At 45.1% G+C, this 14,998-nt stretch overlaps 1 protein-coding gene across 8 annotated transcripts in view; it reads right to left on the bottom strand.

Annotated features, from left to right (window-relative positions):
• Positions 1-14,998, bottom strand: part of LOC126868462 (3-phosphoinositide-dependent protein kinase 1) — a 407,826-nt gene that overhangs the window by 27,573 nt on the left and 365,255 nt on the right. Inside the window, exons 1-2 of one of the 8 annotated variants that reach the window (XM_050624481.1) lie at positions 5,946-6,029; positions 5,088-5,256 (exon numbers count right to left, since the gene is read on the bottom strand). The exons of 6 other annotated variants lie outside the window; for them this stretch is intronic. In XM_050624481.1, the coding sequence (XP_050480438.1) occupies positions 5,088-5,153 (66 nt within the window). In that variant the 5' untranslated portion in view covers positions 5,154-5,256; positions 5,946-6,029. Of the gene's footprint in view, positions 1-5,087; positions 6,030-14,998 lie in introns of those variants that run through there. One more of the 8 variants, XM_050624393.1, reaches the window with a different exon arrangement.

The following is a 14,998-nucleotide window of genomic DNA, read 5'->3' as shown; positions in this document are numbered from 1 at the left end:
TAGCTTTCTACTACTTTTCAAAGTAATTAATCACACGGCCATTGTGCTCGCCCTTCTATCTTTTGCTCTTTCTCCCTTTGTCTTTCCCGCTCGCCCTTCTGCACTCACCAAGCTGATAACGCGTTATCGTAATCCAAGGGTGAGTCCACGTCGAACGCGCCCACGTATAAATACACGTCGATAGTATCACGGAAGTTCACTTGCCACGATCGATCGACCTTTCGTTCCTGGAAGTTGTTCGCTCTCTCTAGCGCACGCCCCCTATAAATTTATTTCGATGCGAAACGCGCGGGCCTCCTATTGCCAGCCGACTAAATGGCCGTCGGATAACGGACACTCGAGGAGCGCGTGTATCGCGAGCCTTTGCCATGGCCCGAGATACCAAAGCTTTTTCGCCGTCGATCGCATAGTACGCTCCAACGATTCGAGCCGCGGAATTCTCTCGCAAACGTCGATAGAAGGGATTGGTCAGTATTTAGGAGCAACGTGATATACGACAGGTCGAGACAATGGTCGCCTCGAGACTACCTTGTCTCGCCTCGTGAACCGTGCCTATGCAAAATACTAATACGATCGAATCTTTCTCTGCAGGTCTGCAAAGTGGTCTGCGTGAAATTTCACGATAGGGGTTCGTTTCTGATTTTATTATTCCAAGCCTGGTAAACTTATTGACGCGGCACAGCCATTATTGTATAGATATATCTAACGTTCCACGTAACGGACAAGCCATTCTGATTTCTCGAGCAAGACGATTTAACATTTGCCGCTTATCCTCGATTCGTGTCCCATTTAAAAACGCCACGAGGAAAACACCGAGCGTATCGACAGTTTCGGTTAAATTTAGACGAGTGGACAAGACACTTGGCAGCGTGGAATTGTTCCTTAATTATCCTACGACGAGAAGATGGTCGCGGAAGACGGACGAAACACAGGGCCTCTATTAAAAGCGGCAACAACGATGTAAATTAATCCAGATGCACGAAAAACGGTGGCGCGCTGACTATATTTAGTTCGTCAAATGGAAGCCATTGGAAATAGAACAAAAGCGGACCGCTTTGTTATTCTCGAGTGTCCGTGATCGTGTGTAACCACGTGGACGTCCCGTATAATAAAGTCGAATCGCTGAAAAATAGACAAACAGCGCGTGCAACCTTTTCAAACACCCCTAACGCCCCGTCTCTTTTCCTCTGTCCTGGAATTTACACAGTCTCGACCGGTTCACCGTGGATTATTTTTGGAACCGATTTTCCTCTTCGAGCGACGAGTCGCGATCGTGTCTTTTCTCGGCGCTCCTGCACGTCCTGTCTCGTTACGTTCGCGATGAAAATAGACCGTGTCGTTTCTACTTCTGTTTCTGCCTTTCTCGTGTCAGTCACACGAGTCGATCGTGAAAATAAAGACGTGCTCGTTGTGATGCCCTTTGCCGATCCGATGACACGGTATAATAACAGCCATACAACGATAAATACAACGAGCGTTATCTATAATTTTACAACAGTTTGTAATTAGGAATTAACCGACCAACAGTTATCAAGAAGCTTTCGCTAAGCTAGTTGGTGTGCGACACGTAACGAACGCAACACGGAAGTGGAAATTCATGGGCGAGCTAGTTCGATAATTCAGGAAACAAATGTTCGTTCTTTCGCTTGTTTTCCGATATCGTATGGGAACGGCTCGTGTTCTCCGCTTTACGGCAATATCTAGCATAAATTACGCGCACCATGCACGCGTATCGTACGCTTAATGCTCGCAAGTAGGAGCGGACACACGTGCAGTGGACGCGCGGGGGTAGATGTTTGAACGTCGAGGGGATGGAGAAAGCTTTCCGGCGCCTATTCACGACGTTTGCTTGGCGCAAACGTTTGGTAACCTCGAGTAAACTTACGAATCGTCTTTATACCGACTACGCATACTCTTACTATGAATTTAGCGGGCCACATCGCGATCCTGGATGAATTATGCATCCTTTTCACGAGGAGAGGTGAGCGGAAAATGTGGAACGACGTTACGACTGATATTTGCTATTATTTCACGATAGATCTGAAAATTTTGTCCTCGTGTACGAAACAGGGAGGCACAGAAAATTTCCAATCAATTGAATTTTGACGATCTCGCAACACGTTATTCTGTAGCAAAAATTTGTGCTGATGGACGACACAAAATTTCTCAAAGTATATTCGATCAAGCTTGACCTAATTCCTAAAAAGATCTGCAAACCAGCCGGTAGGTACCTAATTCAAGAACCGCGAATGCGTATCTGTTCACGTTTCGTACAATTACAGTTACATAATTTTCGAGCTGCGTATATCCTTCATGCGCCGTGAATGATCGTTCGTAATATACTCGATGTATAATTACGATAGTAATCGCGTGTCCGAGTACGTTTTACATGATTTGCAAAACAAGCTCGAATTCTTTGCTTCGAGATCGATGCTATCAGGGTATAGATTTAAGAAAATAAGTCTAATCGCCGAGCAATTCGCGAATGATAAAACGTTCTTGCGCGTTGGTGTTACGAGTGGCTAGCAAATCCACCTGAAAACACAGCTGCGCGCATTCACACCTGCGAGACGTCGCGACTTTTTGTTAATTTCCAAATGAACGCGCACACGTGTAGCCTCGACCGTGGACGTAATCGGACCGAATGAAAGTGAAACAATTCCGAGCGTTCCATCAACGACGTAACCCGCTGGAAACTGTGTACTTACTTTGAATGACGTCTGGTAAATAATTGTCTACGATGTTTACGTAAATGACGAGTTGAATAATGCCATTCAACACAATGAACCTACGTAAAACCTACTACTATATGGTATCTCTGTTTGAATTTGTTTGTAGCATACTGTCGTAACGTTCGTTGGACACTTAAATTAAAAACTTAAATTTCGAGCGATTTAAATAACCGACCTGCATCGACCGAATTCTACGAATAATTTTATTCGTCAAGAGTGTCAGATTTGTATCAATCATGCGATAGACGCAACCAAGACGCACCGAGGTTTTTTCGCGTACCGTTACATAATCTAACATCTTAATTTCGCGATTAAGAGTCTTCCTTGTGTAACATTGCTGTTAGTGTTTTTCTCGATCGCTGGGACGATTAACGGCGTATTGCTGTGTTCGGCGTAATCGTCGATCGATCAACGATATCGCGCGAGCCGTAGTTTACGTTGACGACGCAACGATGAGTCGAATGACCACTCTTCAAAGACGCAATAATTCATCGAACGACTCCCTTCTCGCAAAACTACATTATTATTATTACTTTTCTTTACTGGGCGGCGCCATTCTTTGATATCAGAAAAAAGAATTCGGACGAAGATCTCGACTACGATCTCGTATAATTATACGTACTTTCTTAAAGCACTTACGTATTCAAAATGCCTAATAAACATCGGTAATTATATTGTTCGCACAGATAGACGACGATTTCCAGCAATTAGAAGCGCTGTCAACGCATATTCTTAATAACCGTCATCTCGTTGGCCTTGAAACACCAAGATCGTCGTAATTGTCAGCCGGATAGCTGTACGATCGACGATTATCATGGGAAATTAAGCGGCGCCTAATAAAATCCGCGGCTGGTGGTCATCGTTGAGATGATCATCGCTTGTGTCGCGTTCCCTTCGATCGGAAAAACAACGCGTCCGCGGAAGGTTAAATGGAGGGAATACGTGAAATGGCAGGGTAATCGTAAAAGCTGCGAATCGATCAACGTAACGTCTGGCTCGTGTAACGTCGCGTCGCTGCGTCACGGGACCGAAATTCGAGAATGGATCTGGTGTGTCTATATTTGCGAGACTTGCTGCCGATTACCATTGCTCGTCAGAATATACTTGCCTACGTTAGCCGTGACGTCACGTGGCAGCTCGTCACGCGAAGAAACGACACGCGGCTGATTTATTCGGCTACGTTGTATATCACGCATCGGGCCGTGTGCCAATGACAAAAGAGGAAGAGATCGTCCGTGTGTTACCGGTTTCGGAGTTGCTCACAAACGACTTTGGGCGCCACGTATATCCTCGAGAATCGATTAAGCGTTAAATCCACCGGAGCCACACGACGATTCCACGAATAACTAACAGCGATTATCAACGATATTTGTTTGCTGATAATGCGTTGGTTAAATAGATAAAGGTTACCGGAATAAAGTAAGTAAGTAGTAAAGATAGTAAGACACTTAGATTTTGTGACCGATAGCAAACAACGTGGGTTTGATTTAACCGTAATTCTAGAGTACAGCAGGGCAATAGGCAAAATATATACATTTCAGGTGTTTCCGTTACCCTGTTGTTTTATCGAACTTTCAAGAAATATCGTATCTCCGAGATTAACGGCAGTGAAGTTTTGCTTGTCGTGTTTTATTGTTTATCATCGTATCGACGCTTTAGATTTCAGTACGATCACGTGCTACGCACGATCGAATTAACTTCATTTGCACCAGTTGAAGGTTAATCCGATGGCTCGTGATAAAGTAAACCGGCTAATTCAGTTCGACGTCCCTTCGTATCGACATTGCTGCACTAACGCAAAGCCTATCTTCTAATCTACTAACTATCGTCGCAGTAGAAAAGTTGAACTATGAATTTCACGATGTTACCTTCAAGATATTGAACGGGCTTTCTATTGCTGTGAAAAAAACAGTTAAACAGAGCGGATTAAATACAAAGTTGCAGGCGGATTGTTTAGACTGCACAGCCTGAATCTTTCTCATTGTTTCGCATGTTAGGATTATATGCGAGTGTTGCGTCATTGGCGCAGCATCACGCGAAGAAAAGACACGCGTCATTCGTTTGCCGATGTACATTAGTAACTCGGCCAATTGCCAACGGTCGAGAAAGAGGATACATATATGGACGTATGTATATCTGCGTTCCTTCGCTATGTCATGCCAAGGAACGCGAACAAACAGAGGAAATGTTCGAAGAGGGCAATAAAAATGAATCAATTGTCCGTTTCGAAGTTGGGTCGTTGGATAAATCGGTTGAGGTGCCGCCGAAAATTCTAGAAAGGATCTCCGGATTTTATACAGGAAGCTTCTTAAAATTTCATTCTCTCGCATAGAATTTTGAAAAATGCTCGCTTACCGAGATCAGTCTTCTGGTTATCCTTAAGAAATGCGAAGTTACGCTATGTTGTTTTCTGCAGGACATCGTTTCAGGGTCGTGGATACCGCGAGTCCTTTTGACGTTGATCGTTGATCTTTCTTCGAGGACGACACCTCGATTCTCGTCACATCGTACACTTTGTCCTACACTATGTAAATTGCCATGAACGACACGAGTCACCGTAAATTCGCTTGTTCGCAAAGACTAAACGCGAAGAGAGAAAGAGCTCGTTGCTCCGCTCGACGTTTTGTCGCGAAAGTGGTTCAAAACTCTGTAATTACGATACACCGGGAGAAGAGTTGGCGACTACCCAGTGTCCGATTTACAAAGTATAGAGAAGTTTCCAACACTGCGACAAATTACCGCGACACAGGCAAGAGTCTTTGTCTTAACCGGCAGCCGGATTTGCCAAAAATTGTTTCCGCGATCGTAGCGGGAGGAAAATGACTGACTTCGTAGTACATCCTCGGAATTAAATATACACGCGACATTTCAACTGGAAGCCTACGTCACAATGAACGGCGTCATTATCGCGGTGGTCATAAACGACTTTATTCTTTCCCTTTTATTCGACTCATAATTCTCAGGTGATTCGATACGCGTCAAGGAATTATTTCCCCCCCGGGCGGAGGAGTGACTGTCGAAGGTCTCGCGACGTAACGACAAATGGGAACAGAAATTAAGTTCACCGCGAACGAGCGAATGATAACGGCGATCGGTCTTCGCCCCCGTGAACGTTCAACGTGCGCTCACAAAGTAGCCGTTTTGCGCGACAATGAGAGCGTCCAGCGTAGAAAATAAACGGAGAATCGAAGGAGAAGGAGAAGAGAAACCAACCAGCTCTATAAATGTTTACGAGCGTGTGATACGACCACTCGTAGGCGAACGAACTGCAGCTATGCCGGTGGCCGCGATCGCGTATATGCGTTTCGTTTCACACGCACACCATCTCGTCTCATTTATGTCGCGATCGTTGCGACGTATTTTGTGACGACACCGATCGTCACGGATGCAAATACGTCAACGCATTACGTTCGGCTACAGATCCGCCCGTGAAAATTATTATCGGCGACGGCTACCATACTTTGATGCACGTCAGATTTTACTGTGGGCGGATGCTTCCGATTACACAGCCGCGCGTCGTCCATTGACGATACTATTGACGTATCTTTCTGCGAATTACGACATTCGCTCGCAATGATCACGAAAATTCCACGTGAAATTATACTCGTACACGCGTCGAGCGAAATTTCGAGTAGATTGCGCTCGATCGTTCTTGGATTGTTGGTTGGTGCCTGGCACAGACAAGTACTAGATTGTTTATTGGCCTACGAGCAGCGTTGATTCGTTTTACGCGGCTATATGTCGACTTATCGGAGGGAACGCGGGGAGCGTACGAAGAGATGCAAATTTTTGGTAGCTGCCAAGGTTGTTGCGCGGCTCGTGAAGTCGCAAGGTACGAACGCGACGAGCAACTAACGGTTCAAGGGGAACAGCAAGCTGCATGAACATTCTTATCGCTAGGTAACATCCCGGTCACTACAGCGATATGATTTCCGTGATAATGAAACGCAAAAAATATCCGGATGGTAAGCCCTTCGATAAATATTGAATGCGCCCATCACATTTGTTCAACGTCACGATTCAACGTGTATCGATAAAAATACGTCAAATTCGAGGCAACGCGCGTCGACTAAGCGCCTTATTACCGCGGCATTACGAGCTGCGTTCTTTTTGGCACGCTGGACGTTCTTGTCCCAAGCAACGTCTAACTTTATCTTTCGATCGTGGCGTTCAGCCTTAGCAAAAATGTTTTCGCGCAAGATTGACAGAAGGTAGTCCAAAACTGAAAGCAGAGAAACGATTTAAAACGCATAATCACACGGTATGATATCGACCAAACGCCACTTTGACCGTGTTATCGCGTGGATCAACGCTGACAGACAGCGTCTGGTTGCTTTTTCAGCTTTGTAGCACACGTTTCGTTTCGATCAAAAACTTTTAATCGTCGAAGAATTCGATCGCCGTACCGAGACGGAAGTCGGAGGGAAACCTTGTGGGCTGAAAGTATTATCGCCAAGAGTTACGCGCTTTAGTAGGCGAACCAACGTGGCCAGGGTGGGTGTCGTAGCTTGTCGCGAAAGCAGTGAGACAGCAACTCGGTTTAATCAACATTCTGCATCATTCACACACAAGGCACGTTTAATGCGGCCTGAAATTGCTGCGTTACACAGCAAAATCGATTCTTTCTGGATGCAACAAAGTCGACGGGATTAATTAGCAATTTCGCGCCATTCGGAGAGTGGACCGCTAAAAAATGGCCACGGCGTCACGGTGCATCGTATCGAATCTGTGGTAGCCTCGACGTGTCCTACGGGTGGTCGTGAATTATACACAGTTTCCTCCTTATCTCCTTTTCTCTTCTTATTTGGTATTTTTCCTTTTCTCTGTCGGCTTTAATGTTTTTACGCCAGCGCTCGATTTCAATATTGTTTCGATCGATCTGTGTGTTCGAATCGAGGCGGCTCGGGACAGAATGCACAGGCTGCGAGCGCGCGAAAAATAGCCACAGCGTGAGCAAGCTCGCGTTCTCCGCCACGAGAAAGGGCCGCGATTCCGCGCGGCCGGAATGCGCTGAGAAATTCTGTGTCACCGTGCAGGAATGCAGCTGCGCTCAGACGGTGGATAAAGAGATAAGAGAGGCTGGAGAGAGAGACTGTTTCAAGCTCGCAACTGCTCGCGCGTTAAATCAGACGGCGATTAATGTTTCTTAATTAAACGAGATAAAAGGGAGATCCAGCGATTTTCGTAGATACAGATCGTGTCTGTAGATTTAATCTCATAATCCAAAAATAGAAATTCCACGCCGTTCGACTCGTATCGACTCGATTAGCCGTTTTCATTGTCTTTCCACGTACGTACGTACGTACGTATATTGTACGTATTATCAACGTGGACAAATAACGAGAACAAATATAATGTCTTGACAGTTGCTATCGTATCAGCTACCGAACCTTTTAAAAATTTGCAATGTTGCAGGCCATTTTACGTAAGATGTACGAATAAGGTACAAAGATATCGAAGCTATAATAAATCTGTTAAATGGTCCCACCTATCCAGGATCCAGAATTCCCCTTCACCCTGGCCAATGCTGTCGTCCTTTCGCGTAGCCTGGCATCGACTGCCGAACGGCGTGAGTGTACCGAGAGCGGCCGCTATATTTATCTTCGGAAAAGTCACTCTGTCAAGTCGAGTAAGGTGTCACGAGTATAGTAGCCGGTGCACCGAGAGCGCCGGATAAATCCGGTTCGACGCCAGAAGACGACATGGCATAAACATAGACGAGACAAACGTCGAAAAGCGTTGCTCACACCGGCCCCAATGACCGACATCCAGAAGCAGCCCAGCTGGTCGATACCGCCTCTCAAGGGGTGACAGATGGCCAACTGCTCGAGTGACTCGACTATTAGCTTTAACTATGCTTTTGATATTAGGCTCGCTAGCCAAACCCTCGTTGTAAATAGGAAAAGTAGAGAAAAGATAGACGCTGGCTACTAAGTTGCATACTTGGGTGAAAGTTAAATCTCATCGTAGCAATACTTTCTGCATTTATTCGCGTTCGAGAGTAGATTCTCTTCTCAACAGAGATTGATATGCCAATATTGCGAGAGTATTTATAGAAAAGGACGATTATTTTGTAACCAGTGGAGTCTATAATTATTTTCCTTCTGTCTTGTTTGCTACTTGTCGCGCGTTTTTTAACGACCATCGCAAAATGAACGAGTAAATCCTGTTCTAATCGGAGACTCCAGCTGAGAACGGTTTTCCTCGAGCGGCCAAGCCAGTTGGAGCAATTCGCAGCCGCGACAGTGATTTTTTCCTTACCCGTGGGTTCGTGTGAATGGGACTTAACAGTGTTCGTCGACTCGTCAACCAGTGGGGGAAAAAGAGTAAAGATAGTATCACGGGTACATCTCTCGAGTTAGTTTCGCGGTGCTAAGAGAGTTAGGTCGGTTATTTCCGTCATCTCTCGCGGGGTTCACGACCTGCGGCCTGAACGTCGTGCCCTGACGTAACAGATCTCGTCGCGCCTGCCAGGTGAGCGCACGAGCTGGAAAAAGTCACGCAGTCGCGTGATTCTGTTATCTTCGTTGAGAAACCAAGTTTCCAATAGATTAATGGACTTTAAACTAAGATGCATAAGTAGCTCTACGTTCAGATTTTAACGAAAAATAGGTCGTTTGATTTTTTTTTATTTAAACGCCAATTGTGCATTCTGTCGTCAAAGTTAAAAAACTTGGGCGAAACTCCGAGAAGGTATAATCAATTTTGACAGGTATTTCTACGAATCCGGCAACTACAGAAAGGAGCTCGAGCAGGCGCCTGGTCGAACGATAATTAATACATCGTACGCTCGGCGGAGTGACGTACAATCTTCGGAGATAATCCTTATTATCCGGGAATTTCTTTGAAGGGAACATCAGTGGCGCTGGAATCCCGGCGTAAGCAGCATAACAATCGCGATACGTAACGCTGGTACAAGCGGCTCCGAAGAACGCAACGACGCAGCAGGCATCCGAACATTTCCTGCTAGCCTGCCGGAGTAAACATACCTCGAGGGTTCTCCTCGCTGGAATTTATCTGGATACCTGTTGAACACGTAAGATGAATCGTTATGCGCTTTCCCGACTTTCGCCCGGTTTCTCAGTTAATTATCGGCCGTCAACGTACCGTCCTCATTGTTAGCCGATCCTGTGACTCCGGTCGCTCTCGAAACCGAACGGTATTCGCGATTAGCGCGTGTCTCGCCTCGACCCATCCATCGATCCGCCACTCTCTTTCGCGCGGTTACGTATCGTCTTGCCTCGTCTTGAAACGAGGACGCGCGGAGCCTCGTCCTTCCATTCGTATTATCGGTGTGGTATCTCGGATACGAAGGTTCGTTGAAGATGGTTCTGACGAGGCCTGATCTGGACTTTGAAGATGTACACGCGCGTTATTTGAAGCACGCTCGTTAATCTTTTGGGGGCCAGGTTTTAACTCGTACGATTAAATCTCTGAACTAGATTCTCGTTGGCTCAACTAAGGGCAAGTTACACGAAAGGAGAGATAGACACCGGTTTGAATCTAGTTATGACAGTATGCTCGGTAGGAAAATTGGATAGCTACGAGCACGAAAGCGAGCTTCTTTACGAGGGAAGCGACAAGGGTAGTGAAAAATTTTCATTAGTGAAAATGTAGAAGATATGGTACGTACCTATGTACGCGCACCATACCGGAACGTTTCAAGACACCTCCGATAATATATATACGTTCGATCTGAACGCTTCGCTGGAAATACCTTCGAAGGAATTTTCATTCACAATTTCGATAACCACAGAGCATCGATGGGGCTGCCAGCCACGTTGCATCCTCGACATCGCGATTCCATAAACACGCACGATATTGCCGCGGGAAACCCGTGCGGCGACGTTTCCCCTCGTTTCTAAGCATCGATGGAGAAACGACTTACCAGTGGTCGCCTCTGGGCCGCGAATTTCCCGCATTCCAGCGTTCGTTCTGGGCCGTTGTCGAAGCCGTTGTCTTCGACAGGAATTCCGGCGGGGGATCGACTCTACCTGCGGCGCAACTGGCAGCTAAGTGGTTAAATTAAATCCACCGACTTGTCGTTGAGCCGGAAAGTGGATAACTTCGCCAGGGTTTTTCTCCCGTCAAATCGGATCTGTTTTATCGCAGGGAAAGTTTCTAGCGTCGAAGTGATATTTTTGCGATTGTTTAGACAGCGTATTGGTTCCGCGTGATTAGTTAGATCGTTAGATCAGTTCAACGAATTTATTATAGTTCATGCAGTCTCTTGTTTCCTAAAATAGATCTAATACTATTTTCCAGTATCACAATACCGATACTCGATGCATCATGGACGTTGACATGGATTTTTTACGAGAACCGATAACTCTTGGTAACCACGAACCGCATACACGTTCGTTGTTCTCCGTTATTCAGTTAAAATATTTTTTCCTATTTGTTACGCGTGATTGTGGATACGTTTATGGTATTTTTTACTCACCGCGTGGATCGTAACGATCGTTCGATTTAGCCTTTCAATTATGGACGATGTCGTTTTATGGCATTCCTGTGTCGCGCAATTACTTGGATTCAGAGTTAATCAACACGCTGCGTAAACCCAACCTCCAGTCTAGCTTTGGACCATTACGCTATCGAAAAAATTCGATCATACCGTTATCGTTGCAGTTACCACTCTGTCACTGTTTTTTACGATACGACGTTGTTATTGTTTCGGCCAGGGGTTAGTCAACGAAATCGACACCGCCGAGGATGATTAAGCACTCGATTACTCGAACGTATTTTGATAAATACTCGAGTATATTACGCGGTTTTCCTTATCTCTGATGTTTTATACAAGTGAACGCTAGAACTCGACGAGGAGATCGCTTGACGAGAAAACGCCGGCTAAGAAATGCCGTTTCTCCTCTAGCCACTATCTATTACGTTTAATTGCGCTTCGATTTTACGATATCCGTGAGGATGCGAATCTACGAAACACGAATTAGTGACGCAAATATAAAGACAGGAATAGCCGTGCATACGTTCGCGTTAGATGAGACACGGCCACAGCGTACGCTGTTGTCACATAAATCAGTTCTTCGGATAGCGTCGCTCACATCCTATAACCCAGAAGTTTGAGTTTTTTTTTTTTCTCAGACTTCCGAGTTAAATGCGAAACCTATAGCTAAGGTGTTTTTGAGAGCGGAGCTTTCAGCGAGTATACCTCGTGCAGATGTTCCCAACGTTTTACGGTTCTTAAAACGCGTCGACTCGAGCAGAAGGTTTCTACCGTCGATGAATTACATACACGACTTGTCGCTGGAAAAAGCAAACACCGTTTATCTGCTGCTCGCGATCCGTAACCGGAAAACGGAGTACCTAAAGACTGAGATATATAGAAGCTCGCGTTGGGAGAGATCGTATACGTTTTCGGTAGTATGTTACGTCCAGAATTTCCTAAACTCGTGGAATTCGTCCACGACGAAAAACTAGTCGCGTGATGGTACATTTGTCCGGGCTAAGGCGCGACAGGTGCCCGCGTTATGCTCATTTACGATAATTTATCGGTGTTGCAAGAAGATCGCCGTGTTTCATAACGCGACAAAACCCACGGAGCTTCACGCTCGTGAGCGATTGCATGCGCGCGTTATAAACACGTCTGACCGTTTTTCTACGGAATCCGAAGTTAGCGGACCCCATGCGCGTCAATGTCCACACAATTGTACGCGATATGACACCTTGGTGCTTCAGCGATCGTTTGCAAACCGAAGGATTTCAATTTTTCCAAGAGAGCTTTTTCGGCTGCCTTCCGTCCCTCTTCCTTTCTCCATTTCGCTATTCTCTTTATTTCTTTCAGCCTTGTTCTTCCCTTTTCCTTTTCCATATACCTGTATTATCTGTACAAAAAGTGCACGACCATCGCTGTCCTTTGGTTCTGCTGAGAAGTAACAAAAAGGGACTTGGTGTAAGTCTGGCTCTCAGGTACAACGTCGACCTCAGCAAAACACATCCGCTTTATCAGTTCATCGATTTTCCGCGCAAGAACTTTCGACTCGAATTTTTGCGGATATCGTCGAAGTGGAATCGCGTTGCGTATGGTTAGTATTTGGACGAGGGTGGTTACATAGCGTCGGCAAAAAATTGTCAGAGATAGACAAGGAAGTTCGACATCGGTGCGTTGCTCGCAGCTCGTCGTACAGCTATTCGAGCGTTCAGCTAACTAGCTCGTTTCAAAACGGCCAACTGTCGTATCCTTGATTGTATAACGTCATCTCCTGATGTCTTGCTACAGCCTCTAGGATATCTATTCTTCTTATGGTCACATGTCGTCAACTCGTTAATTGCGTCGACAGCCTCGTGCCGACATAATACCGGCAACGGTGTACCAATTACTACTACACCGATCATATGGTCTACCGAATCTTTCGTTCCTTCAGCAGCCGATCTAGTTTCCCTTCTGTTCGCGGATTTCTTCTCTGCTTCAAGGCTCTATCAATACAGTGGATGCGTGTTCTGAATGTGAATCGAATGTGTCAATGCAGACAGATATGTATATAGACCTTTATGAGTATGTATCTTAGTTTTCAGATGTTTCATTGATCAGTACACGTATCCACTGTAACCATAGTCTAACTCTAACAAGCGAACACCTATCGCTAGCGAGAAATCACTTCCATAGAAGAAGGACATGTTTTCTCGCCACGAACGTTCGCGGATTCGCATCGATGGTGTTCGGGAAACTGGTACAGGGCTACAGTCGCGAACCATGTTGCCTCTGCAAGCCGCATCCGGTACAGGAGAGCGTTTCTGTCGCAGGCTCGTTCCAGATAAGTAACACCAACAACCACGGTGGTTTCTCATACGTAGATAAATCAGTCTGGACGCTGGCGAGACGCTCTTACTGAAATCTAACACGCGGACGAACGTCACTCTCGCACGAGCTCGTCAGCTTTTGCTGCTTTTTCCTATTCTATGACGAGACCGAAGTACGTTAAACCCGACGTTACACTGGACAGTATGAAATGCTACCATTTTACGTCCCCTACCGTCTAACCGTTTTTTACGAGGTATTCTGTTTTGCTCGGTTACTTTGCAAGCCCGACTCTCGGTCACACAGCGGTCGTTGTACAGTTAGGGCGCGTGACATCGCTGCTTTTACCTAGCTCGTCGTACAACATTCTAATTTTACACAGGGCTGATTGTATCATCGTACTGTCGGCTTATTCTAACCTTTGGTTAACCTTTGTCAATCAGATGGCTTAATAATCGACTTCAAGTTGAAAAGATTTCCTTTTTCCTGGTACCAGTTTATGGTTAAGGTTTCCCTGGTTTATGGTTTTCACAGATTGTTACTCGTATAGATGGTTCGAGTTTCGGGATTTCTGGTCGCTGAGTGGATTATTAACAGTTTTAGATTTCTGTTTGATTACACTTTTGTCTGAACTCTGCTGAGTATCGACGTACTTACGCGAATACGGTAAACACGTAAGGTAAACAGGTTTCATTGAACATAGCTGTCCAGAATATTTTAGCGAACAATGATTGAGTGGCCTATTTTTATGTTTTTATCCCATTCGCACAGAAACATAACTGGTTACACGATGAAACTACACTTTTACTTAAATGATATTTTATGACCTGATAATTTGTATTTAGTCGACCGTAGGTCAGTTTTGTTATCCAGAATTTTCAAACTTTTCAGTTTCTCCTTTTGATTATATACTATAAAAAATTTCCACCATCTCGTAAAAAAAGTCCAGGCCAAATTATTGTATACAACGTCTAATTAGTTATAACGTAATATATCTTTGCATACAATTACGTATATCCGCTTCACTTTGCGTCTTACTCGTGACACGACTTTCGGAACTTTTGTAATTTCTATATTTATTTCTCTTCATTGTATTATGAAGCTAATACCCGTTAGATAATTAACGATAATAATAAAAAATCAAATGAAATGTACACTCAAAGAAACGAGAAGATGAACTTTCTATATTTTTACGAAGTTTCACAGTTTGCCAAGTAAGGACATCCGGTGAAACGGTGATAGCGCAGAATCGAGGGAATTTAGAGCAAAAATTTAAAAAATGAATACTCAGGAAATGATTACCAAAGAAAAGAAAAGCAAATCGCACTCCGTCAGATCGCAAGCCGTGTTCCGCGAAGAATTTCAGGGGAACGTAATACGATATCGATCAAGCAGTTCGAAAATCGTCTTTTTCTTTATCGCAGTTGCGCAAATAGCGGCCATGGTTGGAGTATTCAAGGTGGAATCGAAGATTTGCTGGGCAATACCATTCGTTGCGTTTTCCTCGAGCTGT

This window comes from Bombus huntii, chromosome 1 (assembly GCF_024542735.1).
Source record: "Bombus huntii isolate Logan2020A chromosome 1, iyBomHunt1.1, whole genome shotgun sequence".
NCBI lineage: Eukaryota > Metazoa > Arthropoda > Insecta > Hymenoptera > Apidae > Bombus > Bombus huntii.
The sequence above is the reverse complement of the archived record's forward strand: the minus strand, read 5'-3'. Positions and strand labels throughout refer to the sequence as shown.